Source organism: Pongo pygmaeus, chromosome 9 (genome assembly GCF_028885625.2).
Source record: "Pongo pygmaeus isolate AG05252 chromosome 9, NHGRI_mPonPyg2-v2.0_pri, whole genome shotgun sequence".
In the NCBI taxonomy this organism is placed as follows: Eukaryota; Metazoa; Chordata; class Mammalia; order Primates; family Hominidae; genus Pongo; species Pongo pygmaeus.
In genome coordinates this window covers 745523-762345 of record NC_072382.2, presented here as the reverse complement: position 1 = coordinate 762345, position 16823 = coordinate 745523, and the positions used below count along the sequence as shown (strand labels likewise).

The 16823-nt window shown below is 64.2% G+C and overlaps 3 protein-coding genes across 9 annotated transcripts; 1 reads left to right on the top strand and 2 right to left on the bottom strand.

Moving 5' to 3' along the window:
• The first annotated feature begins 13 nt into the window (after nucleotides 1–13).
• Nucleotides 14–6462, top strand: POLR2L (RNA polymerase II, I and III subunit L). 4 transcript variants are annotated; one of them, XR_010127528.1, is made up of 4 exons: nucleotides 14–147; nucleotides 2080–2298; nucleotides 4975–5143; nucleotides 5969–6462. XR_010127528.1 is itself a non-coding variant. In XM_054439038.2 (2 exons), exons 1-2 carry the CDS (start codon nucleotides 53–55, stop codon nucleotides 2186–2188), a joined length of 204 nt encoding a protein of 67 aa, XP_054295013.1. In that variant the 5' UTR covers nucleotides 14–52; the 3' UTR covers nucleotides 2189–2841. The 4 variants fall into 4 exon arrangements, 1 of the variants encoding a protein (XP_054295013.1); XR_010127527.1 differs by having other exon boundaries at nucleotides 4975–6462; XR_010127526.1 differs by having other exon boundaries at nucleotides 2080–2342; nucleotides 4975–6462.
• CD151 (CD151 molecule (Raph blood group)) lies at nucleotides 3721–7678 on the bottom strand. The gene is made up of 8 exons (XM_054439037.2): nucleotides 7636–7678; nucleotides 6419–6509; nucleotides 6130–6321; nucleotides 5735–5809; nucleotides 5226–5330; nucleotides 4962–5120; nucleotides 4548–4634; nucleotides 3721–4443 (listed from the first exon to the last, which is right to left on the bottom strand). The coding sequence occupies exons 2-8, from the start codon at nucleotides 6500–6502 to the stop codon at nucleotides 4384–4386; spliced, it is 762 nt and encodes a 253-aa protein (XP_054295012.1). The 5' UTR covers nucleotides 6503–6509; nucleotides 7636–7678; the 3' UTR covers nucleotides 3721–4383.
• A 2702-nt stretch (nucleotides 7679–10380) lies between these two features.
• Nucleotides 10381–15275, bottom strand: CRACR2B (calcium release activated channel regulator 2B). 4 transcript variants are annotated; one of them, XM_063670667.1, is made up of 10 exons: nucleotides 15220–15270; nucleotides 13767–14274; nucleotides 13576–13687; nucleotides 12998–13178; nucleotides 12406–12552; nucleotides 12201–12288; nucleotides 11830–11922; nucleotides 11445–11677; nucleotides 11248–11319; nucleotides 10381–11007 (listed from the first exon to the last, which is right to left on the bottom strand). In XM_063670667.1, exons 2-10 carry the CDS (start codon nucleotides 13929–13931, stop codon nucleotides 10833–10835), a joined length of 1266 nt encoding a protein of 421 aa, XP_063526737.1. In that variant the 5' UTR covers nucleotides 13932–14274; nucleotides 15220–15270; the 3' UTR covers nucleotides 10381–10832. The 4 variants fall into 4 exon arrangements, with proteins under 4 accessions (XP_063526737.1, XP_063526738.1, XP_054294995.1 ...); XM_063670668.1 differs by having other exon boundaries at nucleotides 11481–11677; XM_054439020.2 differs by lacking the exon at nucleotides 15220–15270 and having other exon boundaries at nucleotides 11511–11677; nucleotides 13767–14731.
• Between the last annotated feature and the right edge of the window lie 1548 nt (nucleotides 15276–16823).

The window sequence follows — 16823 nt, the reverse complement described above, 5'->3', positions numbered from 1 at the left end:
ATTCTTCGCGTGCGGCTGGGTCGGGCCGGGCAGTCTGGGACGCGCCGCCGCCATGATCATCCCTGTACGCTGCTTCACTTGTGGCAAGATCGTCGGCAACAAGTGGGAGGCTTACCTGGGGCTCCTGCAGGCCGAGTACACCGAGGGGTGAGGCGCAGGCCGGGGCCGGTGCTGGGGGCTGAGTCCGCCCTGGGGTGCGGGCCGGGGCCGGGGCTGCGTCCGCCCTGGGGTGCGGGCCGGGGCGGGAGGCGCAGCGCTGCCTGAGGCCAGCGCCCCATGAGCAGCTTCAGGCGCGGCTTCTCCAGCCCCGCTCTGTGATCTGCTTTCGGGAGAACGTTATCCCCTGAAGTCTGGGGAGAGAACGGAGTTGGGCTTCAAACCAGTGGTGTCCTGGGGATTCTAGGTGGCCTGGCGGGTCGCAGGCGTCTTGTCACCCGCAGTAAAGCCCTTGGCCTCCGCCCTATTCTCCTGTCTCTGCCTCCAGGCCCACCCCATGTCCTGCAAACCTCGCTGCAGGACGGGGGGGCGCGGCGGCTTACGTCTGTAATCCCAGCAGTTTGGGAGGCCAAGGCGAGAGGCTTGCTTGAGCCCAGGAGGTCGAGACCAGCCTGGACAACCTGGGGAGACCCTGATCTCCAGAAGTTTGTTTTATTTTTCTTTTTTGAGACGGAGTCTCGCTCTGTCGCCCAGGTTGTAGTGCAGTGGCGCGATCTCGGCTCATTGCAACCTCCGCCTCTTGGGCTCCAGCAATTCTGCCTCAGCCTCCCGAGTAGCTGCGACTACAGGCGTGTGCCACCACGCCCGGCTAATTTTTGTATTTTCAGTAGAGATGGGATTTCGCCATGTTGGCCAGGCTGGTGTGGAACTCCTGACCTCAGGTGATCCACCCGCCTCGACCTCCCAAAATGCTGAGATTAAAGGCGTGAGCCACGGCGCCTGGCTCTCTTATCTTTTCAGTTCGCCGGACATGACGGCGCACACCTGTGGTCCCAGATACTTGGGAGGCTGAGACGAGAGAATCGCTTGAGTCTGGGAGGCAGGTGGAGGTTGCAGTGAGCCGAGATCACGTCAGTGCACTCCAGCCTGGAAGAGAGAGTGAAACTGTCTCACGCACACACACAGAAAAAGAAATGCAGGGCAGACTTGCTGACCACCCTCATCAGGCTTTGTGGGGGAGGCGTCTTTCTCCTGTGCTTGTCCCTTGGTGCTGCTGTCACCACCGTGCCTGAGTCTTGGTGCCCCTGCTGGAGTCTGACCCTTGCCCGTTGAGTCTTGGTCACATGTGAAGCCCCAGGCTTGTGTGTGCCAGCCTGCCATAGGCGCTCAGTGCAGCTTGCTGGACGAATGAGGAAAGCGAGTGGGCTGTTAGACTGAGTGGCTGGTGGCCTGTCCAGACCCTTTCCCAGGGATAGGAACGGCAGGGACCTCCCATGTGGCCTCCCCTTTCCCAGGCTTCTGTGTCTCTGCACATTGGAGCCATCAGTGTGGGAGTTTTCTGGAGGTCTTGAGGGTGACTGCAGCTGGATCCCAGGGAAATTAAAGCTTCTAATTGGCTCGGGAAGTGGGAGAGGTGGCTCCCTGGAGAAGCAGTCTCTCCCTGATGGAAGGAAGCAGAAGTGAGGAAAGACCCCACAGTGGCAGAGTAGGGCTTGCTGTGGCTGGGGTGGGGGTGAACCAGCTAAGGGCAGGCCCCTGGAGAGCTACCCTGCTGTGGCTAGTGCTGGATGAGTGGGCTGCACTTCAGCACCTTGGTGGCCTTGGTTTTCTAAGCTCCCCCCAATTACTTCGTTTTCGTTTCATTTACATTTCTTACATATGTTATACACACATATGTACAGCCAGAGTAGGTGAGAGAGGAGGCTCCTCACGCTTCACCCAGGGATCTGGGCATTTCCAGGTTACTCCAGCCAGGATCATACTGCTAGGTCTCAGCTTCTGATCCGGGTGAATCTGTTCGCCTTGCCGGTGGTGGGGGGCGGTGAGGCCAGCAGGCAGTGAGAGGCAGGTTGGATGTGGGCTCCAGGCCTTTGCAGACCGTGGAGAACTCAGTTGGCCTCTCTGCTCCTCCCCTCGACACAGGGATGCGCTGGACGCCCTGGGCCTGAAGCGTTACTGCTGCCGCCGGATGCTGCTGGCCCACGTGGACCTGATCGAGAAGCTGCTCAATTATGCACCCCTGGAGAAGTGACCACGCTGGAGCCCACCCACCTGCTGTGCTGACCATGGGCCCTGAGCGTCCTGCCCCGAATTCACGAGGCTGAGGCATCCGGGAGCTGGCGCAATGCCTGGCCGCAGCGTGTGTGTATCCCGTCCCCCACTCTGGAAGGAACCATCCAGTAAAGGTCTTTCAGAACCACCAAGGTCCCAGCCCTCACTAGGATGTCAGGGGCCAGGTGTAGGCCCAGCTCTCACACTGCGGCAGCCCAGTGAAGCAGACTGGGCCATGAACTCTCCTAGCCCTGGGGCCAGCCTGTTCCACAGGCACCCCTGCAGGAGGCGCTGCCAGGAGAACCTTCCATCTCGGGGCTCTTTGAGGTTCCCTCCTTCTGGGTGCTCTTCAGGCTGAGCACAGAGGCTCCTGTACCCTCTCTCTTGGAATCTGAACAGCCAGATTTAGGCCAGGCGAAGGGGCTCACCCCTATAATCCCAGCACTTTGGGAGGCCAAGGCAGGAGGATCACTTGAGTCCAGAAATTCAAGACCTGCCTGGGCATCATAATGAGACCCCATCTCTACAACAAAATTTAATAAATTAGCTGGGCACAGTGTTCACGCCTGTAGTCCCGGCCACTCAGGGGGCTGAGGCAGGAGGATCACTGGAGCCTGGGAGGTTGCCACTACAGTGAACTGTGTTTGCACCACTTCACTCCAGCCTGGGCAACAAGAGTGAGACTCTGTCTCAACACAACTATAAAAAAAAGAGAGAGAAACAGATCTTCTGGGGCTCAGTCTCTGCTATGGTCACGGCTGCCAGTACCTGCTGGCCCCTGCCCACTGCTGCCTGTCCCTGAAGGTCCCACCCAAGCCCAGCAGGGAGGGCAGGCCTTAAGACGCTCCTAGCTGGGTTGGGAGGTAGCCCTAAGGAGGCCCTGCTGTCCAGGCAGTGCTGCCAGCAAGCACCCCAGGTCAGATGTCCCTGCTGCCCAGATATCTGGCGTGGTGTCCTCTGGTAGGGGAGAACGGGTCTGCCTGAGGGTCTACAGTTCGGAGCCTTAAGGACAGGAACCTGGGCAGTGCGGGGCACAATCAGTGACCGAGCCCTGGCTCCCATCTCCAGGGTACCTCTGCCAGACACCAGGCTCTGGTACCTCCTACCCTGTGGCCTATAGGCTCCTCCGTGTAAACCCCCTCACCCTACTGCCCCCACCCCACCTGCCTGACGCCTCTTACCTGGGCATGGTCCCCAGTCTGCACCCTTCCCACGTCTGCTTCCCACCATGGCCAGAAGGGTCTTTGGAAACCATTTTTCCTCTCCCCCAGGGGCTCTGAACACACCATCTCACCATTTAGGAACATGTTCGGTTCTTTCTGCTGAGGCCTGTGCTCAGCTGCCCCTGGCATCAGACTTTCCTTCCCTGGAGCCCCATGGGGGGTGCGTCCTCCTGGCTCTGCCCTTCTTTGTCCTGACACTGGGCTGGGGGTGGGGGGTCTGTCTACCCTGCTGGATGCGAGGGTCCTGAGAACAGGCCACCATCTGTTACCAGCACAGCGAGCTCGTCCATCTGCTCTACAAGTGTTTATTGAGCACCTGTATGTGGCAGGGATAGTTGTAGGCATCTGGGTACAGCAGTGAACAAAACCAGGAAGCCCCTGCCCCGCACAGGCACATGGACAGGGCAGTGCACAGTGATCATGTGGCATTTCGGGTGGTGGTGACCGCGGTGGGGAAGACAGCAGGGGCTCTGGCTGTTGAGGGAGATGAGGCCTGGGTGGGGAGGGGCAGAGGCCCAGGCCCAAGGGTCAGAGCTCTCCTGGCTGCCCCGACTGGGATGGGGCCATATGGCTGCAAGGCAAAGCCCTAGTTCCTGAAGGGCCTGGGGCGTGAAGGGTTTCTCCCCGTGCTGGGAACACTCGGCCTTGCCCCACTCAGCAAGGCCCCTTCCAGCCTGCATCTGACCACCAGGCAGAGAGTATGTCCGGGGAACCCCACAAAACACCCCCCAAACTTCGCCCCGCCAGCCCCCCTCACCTCCCCTGCTGGGCGTTGGTGTGCAGCAAAAGGCACTTGAAGCTGCCTCTGCGGTTGGAGTCCTCAGAGGTTATGGTGATGGCACAGGGTGGGTGTCATCAGGGAGCCCAGCCCCTGGTACTCAGTAGTCTCAGCTCAGTAGTTGGGTGCAGCAGCAGCAAGGCACAGCGAGCCGCGGCCAAGCCCGGGGCAGGGTCAGTAGTGCTCCAGCTTGAGACTCCTGTACAGGCAGCACGTGAAGATCATGCCAAAGACCTGTGTGCAGAGCCGGGTGGGCATAAGCAGATGTCATGGGGCCACCAGCCACCGCCCTGCCCCGTGTCCCCAACAAGATGACCGCCACCCTCATGTGTCCTCACCTGCACACAGGCAATGCCGATCCCCACAGCCCCAATGACCCTCAGGTGCTCCTGGATGAAGGTCTCCAACTTGGTGATGCAGCCGCCCTGCAGGGCGTGGATGGGTGTTGAAGGCGGGCCCAGGGGGCACCTCCCACTGGCTCCTACTGCCTCCAGCCTCCAGGGTGTGGCCAAGCCCACCCCTAGCACCTAGGCAGCACAGCCACCAACAGCTCAGCCAGCCACTGGGCTGCCCACCCACTTCCTCGTACATATTGGAGGTGTGGTCTCACTGCCCACATCTGGCCACTGGGGTGACCCCCCACCTCCTGGTAGATATTGGAGGCATGTCCCATTGCCCACAGCCAGTCACTGGGGTGCCCCCCCCACCTCCTCCTCTTAGATATTGGAGGCGTGATCCTGCTGTATACCCACCTCCACCTTGTAGATGTTGGAGGCATGGTCCCGCTGCCCACAACCAGCCACCACCGTCTTGCAGCAGCTGTCAGGGACCACGCGGCCACCAGCCTCCCCTGAGCGGATCCACTCACTGTCTCGCCAGTCCTGTGAGTTGTTGCTGCCACAGCAGTGGAACTGCATCAAAAACAAGGCTGGGGGTAAGACCTGGGGCCAGAGGCTCCTGCAGAGGTCCAGGGAGGCCCTGGGGATGCACGCGCCCTCCCAGCACCACCCACCCACCTCCTGCTGCAGCTGGTCCACGGCGCTGGTCACAGCCTCATGGCCCGGCTGGTGGTAGCGCTTGGTCATGGTGTCCCTCAGGTTCTCCTTGAGCTCCGTGTTCAGCTGCGGTTGGGGTGCAGGAAACTTCAGCCTCAGTCTAAGACCTTCCAAGGTGGGGCTGGCAGAGCCCCAGGATGGCCGGCGGGGAGGCCCAGGGCCCGGCTCAGAGCCACAGGGAAGGGCTGAGGTCAGACCTCGGCGTGAGGGGAGGTTGGGTGGTGCCAGGACCGTCACCAGGGTGACAATGGAGTGTGGCAGAGGCAGAGAGGGCTTCTGGATCCCCTGGACACCTGCCTGACCCCATGTGCCCCTGCAGAGACCTAGACCCCACCTCCAGGGCCCAGTAGCATGTTGGTCAGCTCTGGGACCATGGGGGTGGGGGTCGGGGCTAGCCACGCGTGTGCATCTGTGTGTGTCCGCCCCGCCTGTGCATGTCTATCTCTGAATGGCCTGCCCAGGCCTCTCACCTGCTGGTAGTAGGCGTAGGCGAGGATACCAGCGATGATCTCCAGCAGAAAGATGATGAGGAGCAGGATGAAGTACTGAGGGGGGCACAAGGGCACCCTTGTTCTGAGGCCTAGTGCCTAGGCCTAGTGCACCTCAGAGCAGAGTCCCCACCCCGGCTCCCCAGGTTCCAGGTGGGGGCTGAGGGGCGGCCACCCTCCCTGAAGCTTTCTTGCAGAGCTGGTGTCTTCCCTCAGCTGGTCCAGCGGGAACGTGGGGACCCACAGGACTAGGCAGGTGTGGAAGGACCGTGACCCCCCCAGGTGAGCACAGCAAGGCACAGGTTCAAAGCCTGCAGCGACAACCTCCTTGGGCCCATCCGCACCACCCCCACCCCGTGGCCCTGTGCCCTCCTGACCAGGCGCAGCAGGTTCCGACGTTCCTTGAAGGTGGCACAGCAGCCCAAGACCCCAGTCACCATGACGACAGTGCCCGCCACCACCAGGATGTAGGCTGTGGCCAGGTAGGTGCCCGAGGCCAGCAGGCTGATGTAGTCACTCTTGAGGGCCAGCGTCCAGATGCCCACTGCCATGACAGCCAGGCCGGCCAGCTACAAGCAGTACACAATGGTCACCGCGTCTGCCCAGGTCTGATGGTGGCCCGGGAGGGGTGGGGGTGGGGGTGGGGGCAAGGCGACCCCTCCTCACCCAGAAGCAGCAGTTGTAGGTAAAGAGCAGGTACTTGAGGCAAACGGTGCCACATGTTGTCTTCTTCTCGTTGAACTCACCCATCCTGGGGCTGGGGAGGCAGGGGAGGGGTCAGCGGGGCCACAGCACCAGGCCCCTGACTGGGAGACGGATAGAAGGAGGGGACACAGGGCCAGGCGCAGTGGCTCACGCCTGTAATCCCAGCACTTTGAGGGGCCAAGGCGGGCGGATCACAAGGTCAGGAGATCAAGACCATCCTGGCTAACACGGTGAAACCCTGTCTCTGCTAAACAAAATACAAAAAATTAGCCGGGCGTGGTGGCGGGCGCCTGTAGTCCCAGCTACTCGGGAGGCTGAGGCAGGAGAATGGTGTGAACCTGGGAGGCGGAGCTTGCAGTGAGCTGAGATGGTGCCACTGCACTCCAGGCTGGGTGACAGAGTGAGACTCTGTCTCAAAAAAAAAAAAAATGGAGGGGACACAGATGCCCAAGCCAGCCCAGAAGTCGAGGCAGAGCCAGCCACTGTCCTGGGAGGCCTGTAAATGAGCCCCCGTGGGAACAGGACGCATCACTTCCTAGCGACTCAGGAGCCCTGACAGCCAGAACAGACCCCTGGTGCCCACAGACAGGACAGGGGTCATGGAGGGCCTCCCGCCATCACTGCTGACTCACCCCTGCTGGCGGCCGGGGGAGGAAGCCCTAGCGGGTACCTCCGGTGAGCTCATGCCAGCCTGCCCGCTCCCCACGGCATTCCCGCCCCACGTCACAGGCTGGCAGGAGCCTACGGGCCTGCAGTAAGGGCGGAGGAGGCCACTCAAGACAGCAGAGGTGCAGGGGCTCAGACAGGCCCCAGCTCAGCCCCTTCCTAAGCTCTCCAGGCCTGTTTACGGTCTGTTGAAGGGCAGCCCTTCCTTCATCCTGACCGGAGTGGGGAGAATGGAGCGTGGAGGCAGGTGGAGCCTGGCAGACTGGGAGGGTTTTTCCTGGACAGGGGACCCACACCAACCCGAGCGGGCAGCGCAGACAGGCTGTACCCCTCCCCAGATGCCCTGTGCCCACCCGACATGCAGCAGTGGGCAAGCTGTGAGCACGGGGAAGCCAGGGAGGGCGTGGGGTGCAGACAGCAGCTGAGTGCCCTGGGCCACGTTTCCAGACAGCACAGCCAGGTCTGGACTTTCACCGCCCCGCCTGCTCTGCCCCACCCTGGCCAGCACTCACCAGCCGGGCTGGAAACGACTCCTCTGCAGGACAGGTGGACAGAAGCTCCCCAGGACTCTAGGCTAGAGGGGCAAGGACATGTGAGGTCACAGGTTACAGGTCTGGCCCAAGGGCCAGAGTGGGCCGGGTTCATTCTGGAGGCAGAGAGAGGAGTGGCCAAGCCCGGTATTTTAGTCTGGGCTAGGGTGGGGCAAGGCAGAGGACTTTTTTTTTTTTTTTGAGATGGAGTTTCACTCTGTCACCCAGGCTGGAGTGCAATGGCACGATTTCAGCTCACTGCAACCTCCGCCTCCTGAGTTCAAGCAATTCTCCTGCCTCAGCCTCCTGAGTCACTGGGATTACAGGAGCCCACCACCACGCCCAGCTAATGTTTGTATTTTTAGTAGAGACGGAGTTTCACCATGTTGACCAGGCTGGTCTGGAACTCTTGACCTTAGATGTTCCACCCGCCTTGGCCTCCTAAGGCAGAGGACATTTCAGGACAGTCTGATCCTGGGAGGGACCTCATACCTTCCCCCAGGTGCCCCACTCTCGGCCTTCGCTCCAGACCCATCACTGGCCCTTCCCCTCCGAACAGCGGCAGCTACAGCCTGGGAAAGAGGCATCATGGAGCTGGAGGGGGACAGACCTGACCACTGAGCTGAGAGGGGATATTCACCCTCCGTGAAGGAGCCGGGGCCTAAATACACGCACGAAGGGTGGCACAGGCAGACCCTGCCACCAGCGGGGAGGGATGTGTCTGCCACCGAGGGGGGAGTGTGTGTCTGCCACCCGGGGGGGGTGTGTCTGCCACCGAGGGGGTGTGTGTCTGCCACCGAGGGGGTGTGTGTCTTCCACCGAGGGGGGATATGTGCGTCTGCCACCGAGGGGGGATATGTGCGTCTGCCACCGAGGGGGGGGTGTGCGTCTGCCACCGAGCTGGGGGGATGTATGTCTGCCATCGAGTGGAGGGGTGTGTCTGCCACCGAGGGGGGGTGTGTCTGCCACCGAGGGGGGATATGTGCGTCTGCCGCCGATGGGGGGATGTGCGTCTGCCACCGAGGGGGGGTGTGCGTCTGCCACCGAGCTGGGGGGATGTGTGTCTGCCACCGAGTGGAGGGGTGTGTCTGCCACCGATGGGGGGATGTGTGTCTGCCACCGAGCTGGGGGGATGTGTGAGCCCCTCACGGACCTGCCCCTGGCCTGGCTGTGTGGTCCCAGGCTTTCTGGAGAAGCTGGTTCTGGGCACAGATGCGTCCTCCACCGCGAGGACACAGGCGACCCGCTGAGGAATGGCCCCTCTTCCCAGGAATGCCTGGTCCCTCTGAACCCCCTGGGAAAGGGCCGTCCAGAAATAGCTGTCTGTTCCTCCCCCAGTCCCCGGGACCTGCACCAGGCCCCTGGGCGGCCCGCGCCCTATCAGGGGGAGCCCCAGTCAGGGGGACCTGGGACTCCGCGCCTGCCAAGCGTCCCCGGGGCACTGCAATGAGGTCACCGCCGCCGCCGACCCCGCCCGGCGCGGCCAATGGCGCGCCCACTTGCACGCGGGCGGGGGCTGCTGCGGGCGGAGGGAAGACGGCCGTGTCCAGGGACAATGAGCAGGGTGTCCAGACTGCGCGTCCCGGGACCCCTGGGCCGAAGGGGGCCGTCAGGCCTGTCCAAGGGCCCGGGAGGCGCCTCTCCTTCCCGCTGCGCCTCCCCCATCCGCCCGGAGTCCGCCTCCCGCGGAAGGGCCAGCGAGGGAGCTGGGCCAGGCGGTGGGTGCGGCCTCCCGGAACCTCCCGGCGCCTGCGGCTGGGCCTCTGGGACTGGGGCGCGCAGGGCCTTCGCCCCCCTCGCCCCCCTCGCCCCCCTCGCCCCCCTCGCCCCGCTCGCCCCGCTCGGCCGAGCTGTCGTGGCCGCACACTCACCTACCACGCGTCGGAGTCTGGGCCTCGGCGGCGGCGGCAGCTGCGGGGGCGGCGGCTCCCAGCGCTGAGAATGCGCGGACCGGGGCCTACGAGGGGGACGCCCCGCCCCGCCCAGGCCCCGCCCCGGCCTCAAGCCCCGCCCGCGACGGCAGGCGCTCCGCAGGTCTGAACCCGCGTGGCGGGCGGGAGCCGGTGGGTGTAGGCGCTGGGGGTCGACCCGGCAATGCGGAGGCCGGGCGAGCTGCAGCCCTGGGGACGCCAATAGCCTAGCAAGGGCCCATCCCGTCCAAGGACAGAGAAGCTTGGGCGGGAGGCGGGCCCGGAGGTAAGACGGCGACCAGCCCAGCCAGAGGCCCTGGGCTGTGGCGACCCGGCCTTCCTCCATGCCCAACCCCCATCTCTTTCTCCGCACCCAGGAGCCGCCCAGAGGCTGCAGGGGTCGGCAGAACGGATGCCGGCCTGGGGCAGGGGAGGGCCTAGCGCTGTGGGCAGATGCGGGAGAAGGGCTTACTGTACGTGCAGTGTGGACAGCCTGGAGACCCGGGCAGGCCTGGGGTCCCAGCGAGAGATACCCATGGGGTCCTGGGGGGCCCATGCCCTCCAGACTGGAAGGGACCACCGGCAGCGGTGCGAGGAGGTGAGGGACGAAGGGCAGGTCCGGCCTAGGGCTGCACCAAGACGCCAAGAATGGGAGTGAGGAAGGAGGGGGCTCCCCACCCACCAAGCTCATTCATCACAGCCACAGGGGAGGACCAGCATGGGAGGGGGTGGCCGACTGAGGCCGGGAACCTGCCCTGCCTCCCTGGCGAGACAGTTGGGAGCCCTGATCCACACACTGGCGAGGGCCCTGTGGGGCTCCAGCCTTGATGGGTACTGTGAGTTTGGGGCATGACCAGGGACACAAGAGGACACGCAGGACCTCAGCCCCATCGCCGCAGGCCCGCGCTCCCTGTATTCACCCACACAGCACGCGTGCACAGGGCACACACAGGCTGTGGCTCTCAGACACACGGAAGGCCCAGGAGGACGCAGTGCGGTCAGTGGGTTTTATTTGAGGAGGGGGTTTTTCTGCTGAACTGAGATGGGGTTGATTGAATGGGGACAGAGCGAAGACTGGCAGAGGGCACACGGGACCCTGGCCACTCCCGGGACCCTGGCCACTCCTAGGCTAGGTCCTTCATGTCTTCAGTCAGGCTAGCCTGGGGCCCCCTGGGGAGAGCCTGCATCCTGAGTGGGCACCCCCCACCCATGACAAGCCTCCTGCAAGGGCAGCTTCTAGCTCATGGTCCGTGAGTCACTCGGGGCTGGTCACCGGGCACTGGGAAGGTGGCCAGAGCAGCGTCTGGGGGGCCGAGCCCAGCAACAGCAGCAGCAGCAGGTGGGCCCAGGCAGGCGGGCTGTTGTCAGAGCCTTCCTGCAGCTGCTGCCCTCCCGCCTGGCCTCGCAGGCGTCCCTGTCATCCCGCAGCCGTGTATTCAGCTCCCTAGGGAAGGAGGAGTCCGACACTGAGAGGGTCTGAGGGAGCTCAAGGTTGGGGGGAGGCGAGCTCTGACTCCCCTCAGAGCGAAGAGTGGTGGCTGGCTGGGGCTGCAGCGTGAGGGGTGAAAGGCAGACGTAAGGAAGGACTTCCAGTGGAGTAGAGCGGCAGCCAAGAATGTTGGGGAGCTTGGAGCCCCCAAGCTCAGCTGAGCCCCTTCCCTCTCGGGCCTGAGCCTGACCGTACCTGAGCAGCTCCAGTTGCCGTAGCAGGCTGACTTTCTCTTTCTGCATGTTCCTGGAGACGGCGACCACGTCTCTGTGGGTGGGAGGTGGTGACCTGGCTGCAGGAAGGCTCCTTGGGGAGCCCCAGGACCCCCTAGAACACCCTCCCTCCCACGGGGCGGGCCTGGGACTTGAGATGGGGATGAAAGTGGCCCAGACCTGAGCGCCCGTCGGCCCCGCCCTCGGGACACGCACCGGGAGCCGCCCAGCCCCGTCCCCGGGCACCGTTGGGTTTGCTCCTGGCGGCCTCGCGCTTCGCTCTCCAGCCTGCGGATCTGCTCCTGCGCCCCCTCCAGCTGCGTTCGCAGCGCCTCGTGCGCCCGCCACAGCTGGGAGTTCTGGGCCTGCGCCTCCAGGTGCTCCGCAGCCCGGGCGTGCAGCTGCTGTTCTAACTGGAGGGTGGAAGGATGGAGACCTGCGAGGAATGCCCCCTCTTCCCTGGGCTGCTGCGCGTGCCCCAGGCTCCCGACAACCCGGGGACGCTAAGGCACAGGAGGAGAGTGCACGGGTGACCGTGGGGACAGGGCAGGGGCCGGGCGCTCACCTCCCGCTGCCGCAGGCCCGCGCGTTCCAGGTCCTGCTCGCGGCTCTGCAGCTCCAGCTCCAGGCGGCTTCTCTGCTCCCCGCGGGCGAAGTTCTGGGACGCACGGAGGACCACTGAGCCTCCGTCGGCCGCTCGGCCAGGCAAAAGAGGTACATGGAGGGCCAGGGGCTGCCAGTGGGCCAGGGCGGAGCGGGGTCGGGTGGAGAAGACCGGGCGGGGGTGATAGACCCAGTGGGGTCTACTGGGGCTGAGGGCAGCCTGGACCCGCGGAGGTGGGGCCGTCAGGGAGGGGCTAATTCAGAGAAGGCGGAGCCAGGGAGGCCAGCGAGGTGGGATTGGACCTGGCGGGAGGGGCGGGGCCCGAGGCCCACCTGACTCGGCGGGCGCCGGCTCAGCTCCCGAAGCTGCTCCGTCTCCTCGTACAGAGCGCGCACCTCCCTCTCGTGCTCGCTCTCGCGCCTTCGGGGGACCGGGCGACCCCGGATGAGAACTTGCCAGCGCTACAGCCCCCTAGCACCGCCTCTGCTGCTGCCCTGAGGCCCTCCACTGGCCCCCAGACCCCACCCCGGCCCTCACCTCCGCAGCACCTGCTCCAGGCCGTCGCGCTCCCGGGCCGCCTCCTCCAGGCAGGCCGACGCGCGTATCAGAACATCCTCGAAAGAGCTCAGCAGCTCTGGGCGCTCGCGCTGCAGCCTGGCCCAGAGCGTCCTCACAGCCCGCTGCCTGGAGGGCGGGCGGGAACTGAGGCTGGAGCTGGCAGAGGCGGGAAGCAGGCTTCCCTCCGCCAACAGCAAACCCTTAGGAGACTCCTTCGCCCCTGGCCAGGACAGGAGCACTTGCTGCGTGCGGGGCATCCCTCCCGTGAGCGCTTTCGCCCCTGCCCGGCGTGCGTGGTCGATGAGGTGTGTGTACCCTGGGCAGTGCCGGTATGTGGCCCCGCGCCCTGCGCTGCCCCTCCTTCCTACAGCCCTGGCTGCTGCCTCATGAAATGCAAATTCTGCGGGAAATCATGCCGGGTCCCTCCCAGGGAATCGCAGCTGACGCTAGGCTGGGCCTGACCCGGCCTAGAGACCCTGTGCAGAACCAGCACTCGGGTGACAAGGGCAGACAGCATGCAGGCAGAGAAAGAGCAGAGGGGGCAGTGGGAGCGGGGCCAGCGCCGACTCACTCGCCCAGGACCGGGGCCACCCCCAGCTGCTCCAGCACAGTGTGGAATCGCTCCTCCTCTTCCTCCTCCTCATCCAGAGAGCCCCCCGTGCCCTGCACGTCGAGCCCGCCCGACTCAAAGGTCTCCTCGGGAATCCTGCAGGGGTTCGCTCCCTGGGCCGACTCCACTCCCACAAACATCCCTGCGGGCATGGAGCGAGCGATTACCAGGGCTGTGGGTCGCCACCATAGCTGCGTCCCCGTTCACCCTCCCAACAAGTATCCTGCACTCTCTCAGGGCCCAGTTTCCTGTTTTTCTTCCTTATTCTGGTCCTATTGGCCTGGAAACAAGAGGTGACAGGCCGGCTCCCAGCCCCACCGGAGCTTAGCACAGGAGAGGAGCTGCGGGGCAGGAAGGTCAGCTCCCCACACTCCACCGCAGCTGGGAGCCCCCAAGTGCGAGTGCGTGCAGACTAAAGCACGAGCCCTGGAGGGAGGAGGACGAGAGGCACCGGCAGCCATCAGGGCACCACACGTGCCAGGCCTCCTGATCAGGCCTCCAGCTCTGGGCAGTGGGGGATAGGCAGGTCTCAGGCTCACCCAGGCCCAGGCAGAACTCCCGGGCGGTGAGGAAGCCAGTGTGAGCCTGGTCCAGACTTTCAAACACAGCCTCCAGCTGCTCTGGCGTGAGGGGCAGGTCGCTCTGGAGACCCTGGTCAGGGAAGGAGAGCAGAGATGAGCCGCTGAGGTCAGCCCAGGGCCGAAGCATTCTCTCGGGGCGGGGGACTCACCTGCAGGTCGTGCCTGGTGATGAAACCCTTAGCCTCCTTGTCACACAGCAGAAACAGCTCCTCAGCCTGCTCCAGCATTGCAGCCTGCGGCTCTGCAGAGCCCCCCTCGAGTTCCACCTCCTCCTCCTGGGCCTCATCAGCCCCAGGCTTTCCAGAGCTGGCCATGAGAGCAAGGGGCTTCAGCCTGGCCTTCAGGTGCTGTGAAGCCAAGGGAGGGTCAGAAGAAATTCAGGAGGGGAGCGGATGGGGTGCAAGTGTGTCTGAAGGCTCAGCCGATGGCCCTCCCTGCAGCAGGTGGGAATGTGGGCGGAAGGCAAGGTGGGGCCAGGGGGCTGGGGGTGGAAAATGCAGGCTTGGGGTGTCACTGGGGTGGGTGATGTAGGCTCAGGGCCTGTGGATACTGCCCTAGTGGGTCTGGCATCTCAGGAGGCTGGAACCCAGGAGGGGCTGCCAACTTCAGGAGAGGAGGAGCTGGAGGTGATGGCAATCTCGGGCCAGTGGAGAAGACCTGGTGATAAAGAAGGTGGGATCCTTAAAGTTGAGAGGTGCAGGCTTGGAGTCAGTGAGGGAGGAGCCCCTCACACTCTGCAACTGGAGATCTGATCCCAAGTGAGGGCTCAGCCAGTCCTGACCAAGTCCTTAGCCCCTGGCCTGGGCCTGTGTGGCCCAGCCTCATGACAGCTGGCAGGCAGGGCAAACTTGTCCCTCTTGCCCACGGGCCCCTCCCTCCCCACAACTGAGCCCACAGAGTGCAGGGGCAAGGTCCCAGCCTGCGGAGCCCTGTGCCTCTGATGCCCCACTCAGGAACACTTTCAGATTCGAGACCTAACACCCCTGCCCCACAACACTAAGGCCCTTCCCCGTTTCAGAACTCCCTGGGGCCTCCCTTCCCACTTCCTTGCAGGGACGCCCCGCCCCCTAACCAGAGCCACCTGTCCTTCACACACTGTCCTGATCCCGGATTTCCCAAAGCTGCTCCCCACCAACACCCGCCCTCCCCCACCGGGGAGCTGGGATCCTCCTTTCCCCTCACTCTCCGCTCAGCGTCCTTCTATGTTCCTTAGCCCGGGCGACCTCCAAAGAGGGCAAGTCTGGGCAGGTGAGAGAAGGGGACACGAGAGGCCAGGGCCATTGCCTCCAGGCCACGTTGTCGCCTCGCCTGCCCTCCGGCTCGCCGGCTAGACCGGAGGTCCACCCCAGCCGGAAGCCGCGCGGCGGCAGGGCCCCAGGGAGGTGGCGGGGTGGGGCTGGCCGGCCTCCTGTGCTCCCCGAAACTCTGGGGGACAAGCCCGCCCTTACCCCTGCCGCCTCGCGCCCCGAGGGGGTAACCGGAGTTCCCGACCGAGACACTCAGGTTTGGCGCGGGCCACGGCGGCCCGGAGGGGGTGCCGGCGGCGGGTGCCGGGCGGGGGGCAGTGGAGGGGCCTCAGCGGCGGGACCAGCGGTCGCCTACCTGCGAGCTGCGCCGCCGCACCTGCCGCGCGCCCGGGCCGCTCCTCCCGGAAACGCTGGGCGCGCCCCGCCCCAGCTGGGACCTGGACGGGGCGTAGGGGGCACCGGGCCCGGAGCGACCCCTGCCGCTTCGCAGGCACCGAGACCTCCGCTTGGGCCGACCCCGGGAGGAGCCACTCTGCGCCGCTGTCGCCCGTCCCCGCCTCTCTACGCTGCCCCGGCGGCCCGATCCCTGGAGGCTCGAGCGAGCAGTGGAGCAACGATATGCCCCGGAGACCCAGGGACCCCCCGGAGCAGGGACAAGGCTGCGGGGGGCGGGCGCAGACACCAGCGCCTGGGAGGGGCCGCTCCTCTCCGGAGGGGAGCCCGACTTAAGGCGCCAAAAAGTGTGTGTAGGAAAAAGCCGGGCAGGAAACAGACCAAATACTTTCAGCGGTTATCTGTAGGGGTGGGGAGCCTTTACTTTCTTCTCTATACTTTCCCAGTTTTTAAACAATAAACATGTAGGCCGGGCGCCTGTAATCCCAGCACTTTGGGAGGCTGAGACAGGGGCAGATCACCTGAGGTCAGGAGTTCGAGACCAGCCTGCCCAACATGGCGAAACCCCCGTCTCTACTAAAAATACAAAAAATTAGCCAGGTGTGGTGGTGGGCGCCTGTAATCCCAGCACTTTGGGAGGCTGAGCCAGGAGAATCACTTGAACTCGGGAGGCAGAGTTTGCAGTGAGCTGAGATTGTGCCACTGCACTCCAGCCTGGGCGACAAGAACGAAACTCCATCTCAAAACAAAACGAACGTGTAACGCTAGAAAATGTTTAACTTAGCAGTATTCAGTGTACATGTACAGGTGAACGAGCTGGGGACACAGGCAGGTCCCACCTCAGCTGCTCCTCCAGGCTCTCCTTCTGGGGCCCAGCCCTGACTGGGGCTCCCCCTTGGGGGAGGACTGCAAGGAGGAGCTGCTTGAGGCCCGAGTGAAACCCTCCTGCGGGGGGAGAAAATTCCACCCCAGACCGAGGAGCCCTCCCCAGCCCCAGCCAGCCCCAGCCCCAGCCTGGCCCCTGCACCCACCTGAAGGGCTGGAATCACTGTCCCACCCAGCAACCCTGGGGGGTACAAGGCCTCTGCTTTTCAAGGAAGGGGCCTGGGATCCAGCTGGCGACCCCGCTGAACCACAAAAGGCTGGGCTTATAGGACAGGACCTTGAGACCAAGGGGGGTGGCCTCTGGCACAGGTACACCAGGGACCTGCCTGGCCGGCTCGCCCAGTCCCAGATCCCAGAACCAACCGTTATTGTTGGCAGGGGGCTGCCACCACAGCCACCCCACGCCTTCTGGGAGGAGCAGGTGGGGGCTGGCTCTGGCAGGACTAAGAGCTCTGGACAGCCAGCCAGGCCCAGGGCTCTGCTCCAGCACCCTCAGGCCATAGGGCCTTTTTAGTTACCAAGGAGGGCTGGCCGCCTCCCCTCATGGCCTCCCGGCCATGCAGAGGATGCTCTCAGGAAACCACTTCCCCAGCACAGGGCTGAATCCCCTTCAGCTAGGACCTCACCTGCCTCCATATCCCAGCTCTGCCCTGTGTACTGGCAGAAGGCTGGGCAGAGGAA

Excerpts from the sequence above, each read along its gene's own strand:
- CRACR2B (XM_063670667.1), bottom strand. The coding sequence starts at position 13,931 with ATGGCCAGCTCTGGAAAGCCTGGGGCTGATGAGGCCCAGGAGGAGGAG. Across the intron at positions 13,179-13,575 it reads GGAGTTCTGCCTGGGCCTGG|GGATGTTTGTGGGAGTGGAG; the intron begins GTGAGCCTGAGA and ends CCATGCCCGCAG. Across the intron at positions 11,008-11,247 it reads CGGCAACTGGAGCTGCTCAG|GGAGCTGAATACACGGCTGC; the intron begins GTACGGTCAGGC and ends CTCCTTCCCTAG.
- CD151 (XM_054439037.2), bottom strand. The coding sequence starts at position 6,502 with ATGGGTGAGTTCAACGAGAAGAAGACAACATGTGGCACCGTTTGCCTC. Across the intron at positions 5,331-5,734 it reads CCTACGCCTACTACCAGCAG|CTGAACACGGAGCTCAAGGA; the intron begins GTGAGAGGCCTG and ends CCCCAACCGCAG. Across the intron at positions 4,635-4,961 it reads CCAACATCTACAAGGTGGAG|GGCGGCTGCATCACCAAGTT; the intron begins GTGGGTATACAG and ends CACGCCCTGCAG.
- POLR2L (XM_054439038.2), top strand. The coding sequence starts at position 53 with ATGATCATCCCTGTACGCTGCTTCACTTGTGGCAAGATCGTCGGCAAC. Across the intron at positions 148-2,079 it reads CAGGCCGAGTACACCGAGGG|GGATGCGCTGGACGCCCTGG; the intron begins GTGAGGCGCAGG and ends CCCTCGACACAG.